This window comes from Sarcophilus harrisii, chromosome 6 (assembly GCF_902635505.1).
Source record: "Sarcophilus harrisii chromosome 6, mSarHar1.11, whole genome shotgun sequence".
Lineage (NCBI taxonomy): Eukaryota > Metazoa > Chordata > Mammalia > Dasyuromorphia > Dasyuridae > Sarcophilus > Sarcophilus harrisii.
Window position 1 is genome coordinate 247,070,893 of NC_045431.1, and position 5,842 is coordinate 247,076,734.

The 5,842-nt window shown below is 35.6% G+C and overlaps 1 protein-coding gene across 1 annotated transcript; it reads right to left on the reverse strand.

The window, feature by feature from the left end:
- Positions 1-4,607: 4,607 nt before the first annotated feature.
- Positions 4,608-5,543, reverse strand: LOC100926257 (olfactory receptor 4D6). The gene has a single exon (XM_003774599.1). It carries the CDS (start codon positions 5,541-5,543, stop codon positions 4,608-4,610), a length of 936 nt encoding a protein of 311 aa, XP_003774647.1.
- Between the last annotated feature and the right edge of the window lie 299 nt (positions 5,544-5,842).

Consider the following 5,842-nt stretch of genomic DNA (forward strand, 5'->3'; position numbering starts at 1 on the left):
TAGAAATGACCAACAGGATGATTTCAGAAAGGCCTGGAGAGATTTACACGAACTGATGCTGAGTGAAACGAGCAGGGCCAAGAGATCATTATATACTTCAACAACAATACTATATGATGACCAGTTGTGATGGACCTGGCCATCCTCAGCAATGAGATCAACCAAATCATTTCCAATGGAGCAGTAATGAACTGAACCAGCTACGCCCAGAGAAAGAACTCTGGGAGATGACTAAAAACCATTACATTGAATTCCCAATCCCTATATTTTTGCCCGCCTGCATTTTGGATTTCCTTCACAGGCTAATTGTACAATATTTCAGAGTCTGATTCTATTTGTACAGCAAAATAACGGTTTGGTTGTGAATACTTATTGTGTATCTAATTTATATTTTAATATATTTAACATCTACTGGTCATCCTGACATCTGGGGGAGGGGGTAGGGGGTAAGAGGGGAAAAATTGGAACAAGAGGTTTGGCAATTGTCAATGCTGTAAAGTTATCTATACATATAACCTGTAAATAAAAGGCTATTAATTTTTTTTAAAAAAAGAAGCATGGTTTATTTTTATGGGAAATATTGGCTGGTTACCAAAGTGAGCTAGCACTACTGGCACCCAAAGTTATGAGTAACTAATACATTTACACATACACAGTTACATTTTTGAGTTGGTATTCAGTTCAAATGAGATCTTCACCATCATATCATAAATCTGTTCAATTATACCTGCAAATATGTAGAAGTTTTCTGGAATTATCTGAGTGTACAATAAAGTTCACAAAACAAATCCTAGATTTTGATCAATAATTCCATTGTTAGGAATATAGCCTGATGGTATTGTCAAAATAAAAACAGAATGTCTTCAAAATTTTTCATAGCCACATTATGTGTAGTTGCAAAAATCTAGAAATAACCTAAAATCAGGGGCACATACTCATTTCCTCCATTTTGTTTTGTCTCATACAATTTATCTTTTTCAATATGGATTTCACTCAGTTGACAATGCTCACTCTATGACCATAAGTGCTTATAGTCAGTGGGAAGAGGAGATACATGTATGACACACATATGTGTGTATATATATATATATATATATATATATATATACTACATATATATGCATGCACACCTGCCACATGTGGTCAAAGCACCTCTGTGAAGGAGCATTTCTTCCTTTGATATTTCTTAGCATCCTTTGTCTTCTTACCATTCACTATACTACTTTTCCTGGTCCTGGTCCCAGTCCCCATTAAATTCTCCTCTGCTCGATTTGTACCTTCTCTGCTTTGTTTCTACTGCTACTTGATCCCCACTCCAGCTGATCTGAACCTCTCTTTCTCTTTGACTCTTGCTACTGCTGTCACTAGGGGGGATTATATAAAATAAACCGGGAAAGATGAGCTGCAGAAGGTTTTAAATGAGAAGCAGAAATATTTATATCTAATCTGCAGTCTTATTTGATATTTACTTAAAATTAAAAGTTGCCTGGTAGTTATGTTGTTATGAAGGCCTAATGAGGAAAGTTTTAATTCAAAAATTTTGAAAGGATAAAAATATGGTCTAAATACAAAAAGAAGAAAAGAAGGAGAAATAAGAAAAATGAGAAAAGAGTGAAGGAAGAGAAGAAAGAGGAGGAAGAAAAGGAAAATGAGAAGAATCCTACCCATGCATTTAATGACTCCTGGCTCCTTCCTTCTGACCAGAATTTTATTCATGTCTCCATCAACCTTAAAAAACTTTAATGTGGCTGTACCATGCCTTCATGTTATCATAATTTCTATTTTTTCCTAAGCAAAGGCTACATGCTCATTTTTCCACTTCTTCTCCCCCTATTCTCTGCTTTATTCTTTGCAATCTGCATTCCAACCTTGTTACCAAAACTACACTCCCCAAAGATTTCCAATAATCTCTTAGGAATTTATTCTGGTAGCCTTTTCTCCGTGCTCACCCTCCTTGTCCTCTCTGCAGACTTTGCTATGGTTAATTGTTGCCTCCTTCTGGATGCTGTGTTCTTGCTGGCATTTCATGACATTGACCCTTCCAATCTCCTATCCATCTGATCACTCCTTCTCAGTCATCATCAATCATCATTCTATCCAAAGACTTTATGTTCTTGAGTCTAAACCAATTCCATCTGATGCAATAAGCATTTATTAAGTGACTCTTATGTGTGAGAAATTACGAATTACTGGGAATACAATTGCTAAAAAAGAAAAACAATTTTCGCCCTCAAGGAACTTCCAATCTAAAGAGGGGAACAACACACAAAAGGAACCAGGCAATGAGGAGTAAGACAAATAGAAACATAGGAGGTTCTCAGTGTTTGAGCATCCTTTGCCTAAATGAAACAAGGCGACACAACATATTTAAAGTAGAAGTTTATATATATATATATATATATATACATATATATATATGTATATATATATGTGTGTGTATATATATATACATATATATATATGGAATTTTCATCTTTTCTTTCTTTATCTCCTTATCATTTGTCTGAGTGACCCATTGTTAATGCTTCCCTGTTCCCAATGCCGCCCATCTACTCTGTATAATATCTTGTATGTACATAGATATTTATATATAGGACACAGACAGATTTTTTTTTGAGTTTTCTTCCCCAGCACTTATCACGATATTTTACACAGTGAGTACTTAATAAATGTTTATGTACTGATTGACTGTTGTCCTGAATAGTATTTTTATATTATTTCTAAATGCTCTCTAGGCATCCAATGATTGGTTCATTATATCCATGGCTAGGATTCTTCTCATTTTCCTTTTCTTTTTCCTCTTCCTTTTCTTCCTTCACTGCCTTCTCATTTTCCTAATTTCTCCTTCTTTTCTTCCTTTTATATTTATACCATATTTTTAACCTTTCAAAATTCTTAAACTAAAGCATTCCTCAATAGACCTTAATAACAACTCAACTACCAGGTAACTTTTAATTTTCAGTAAATATCAATATGTTTATTAGATAAATGAAAAATTGAGTCAGAGAGACAAAAACTGGGACTTACTTTATTCATCTGTAGTTGAGAGATTTGGACTAGGGCCTGTAGAGCCACTTCCAGATATAAATTTTTAAGACACTCTGATCTTAGAATTGGCTTTGGGGTAGACAAAATAATTCATTCAAAATTCACAAAGGGCCTTTAAATATTGAGATTGATTATATACTTTTTTCACTGGTGCCCTATGGAAATGCATACTTGCTACAGAAAATATGTCTTCTTCTAGTGGAGAAGAATCAATAGCATCTGTATTTCATACAGGATAACCCCAACTCTTACGATTTCTCTATATGAACTTAGATGAAACATTCTAGGTCTGAATTCATATGTTAACAAATATTTTTAACATTACTCTAAAATGAGAATTAACAAAGTTTAGGAAATTGAATTGGTTCTTTATGCTATTTATTCATATACCATCTCCATGCCATTGTGACTAGAGGGGAAGCTGGGTTCTCAAAGACTATGCCAGTGAAGGACAACATATGTCCAGTGGTGGATTGTCACCTGAATATCTATTTAGCTAAGTTTGAAGATGAGCAATTAGATGGTACATTGAACCGAATACTTGAACTGCATTTGGGAACATCTGAATTAAAATCTGACCTTAATACCTACTAGGTGTGTGACTCTGGACAAGTCACTTAGATCCTGCCTTCAAAAAGGTATAGAAAAAATGACAAATTATTTTTGTATTTTTGCCAAGAAATTCCATGGCTGGTTGGTCCACATGGTCATAAAGAGTTGGACATGATTAAAAACCAGTAACAACAAAGTTTGGATATGCCCAGTCCAGGTAGATAGAGTATTTTTTAAAAATTGAATATATATATATATATATATATATATATATATATATATATATGTGTGTGTGTGTGTGTGTGTGTTTATAGAATTTATTTTATTCATCCATCTACTAAGACACAGAAGGGCTATAATTTCCATCGGTATTATGACGTCATGGTAAGTTGATGAAGTCACAAACTTTTTCATATATTGAAACCTGTATGAAAAAAAAATACTTGCAGTTACCTTTTGATTATATATGGTAAGACAGGTGTTAGGGAAGTTTTTGAATGTTAAAATGAAATCAATAGCCGATCAATTAAGAATCAGGCAGCATTTATTAAGTATCTGCTGTATCCCAAGCACTGTGCTAGCCACTAAGGATACAAAGAAAAAAATAGAACAATTCCTTATCTTAAGGAGATAATCTTCTTTGGTGGAATACAGCACATAGAGACTACACTACATTCTTTGCAGTGTCATTCTTTGGGCAGCATTTTTTGCATGTCTTCTCCCACTTCATATTTTTCAGCAGAGATCCTAATAAACAGTCCTATTAACCAAGTAAGAGTTTTATCACTTTACCTTCTTCATCTCTTTCCCATTCTCCAGTAGGCTTGAATGCTAAAGGGCTAATGTATGAGTAATGGTAGAAGCTAGGTGTCCTGTGGCCAAAATAAAAGTTTGAGGAAATTAAGTAAATTAAAATTACATAATAAGTACTTAATAAATGCTTACTTACTAAGTGAAGCATAAATGATTTTTTCTTCTCAGTCTGACTCTAAATTTCTCAACATGATTTAATTATTTTCAATAGACACAAGTCGTTTTTTTAATCTCCTCATGGCTAACTTCATTTCCTGATTCCTCAGGGTGTAGATAATGGGATTGAGCATGGGAGTGATGACAGTATTGTTGATGGACACAGCTGTGTCCATAGGCAGTGTGGTAAAAGGCCTGCAATAGATATAAACACAGGGTACAAAGTGTAATGTCACCACTATAATATGGGAGGTACAGGTGGACAGGACTTTAGTCCTCCCTTCTCCTGTCTGTGATCTGAGCATCACCAAGATAGCTGTATAGGACCCCAAAAGCAGCAGGAACCATAGTAAGGTCACCAGGCCATTATTGGAGATTAACAGCAACTCCAGGGCAAAAGTGTTTGAGCAGGCAAGCTTCACTACCTGAGGGACATCACAGTAGAAAGCATCCAGGACATTGGGACCACAGAAATGGAGGGGGAGGATCAGAATGATCTGGACAATTGAATGCAAACCACCTCCTACCCATGAAGCCAAAATCAATCCAACCCATACTTCCTTCCTCATGATGGAGACATAGTGGAGGGGCTTTGAGATCGCAAGGTATCGGTCATAAGCCATAACCGAGAGGAAAAAAATGTCTGCCCCACCAGCAAAATGGAAGAAAAATATTTGGGTCATGCATCCATTGTAAGAGATGACTTTTCTCTCTGACAAGAGATCCACCAAAAACTTAGGGACAGTAATGGAGGAGAAAACAATATCTAGTATGGATTTATTCCGGAGGAGAAAGTACATGGGTGTGTGAAGACGAGATTCATAGGTGATGGTGACCACAATGAGAACATTTCCCAGCAGCATCGTTATGTACACAGCAAGGAATGCCACAAACAAGAAAGTTTCCAGCTCCCGAAACTGAGTAAGTTCCAAGAAGACAAAGTCTGTCACTCTGGTATAGTTTTCAAAGTTCATGGTATAGAAACTTCTCTTCCAGGTCCACCTGGGAGGAGCCAAATAAGAATTAGAAAATTATCTGCAGCCTCCAGAATATGTTTGATGATCAGTACTGTACTTTTATAAAGGACTTCATCTCCAGATAAATGTAAACTGATTTTAATTGTAATCTGAGCAAGATTATAAACAAATAGACCCTGATCTGAGGGAGGGACAAAGGGAGTATAAAAAGTCCTAGATTCAACCATGTGCTTATGATAATTTCTGTCTCTCTATCTCTGTCTCTTTCTCTATGTGTATGTCTCTCTCTGTCTCTA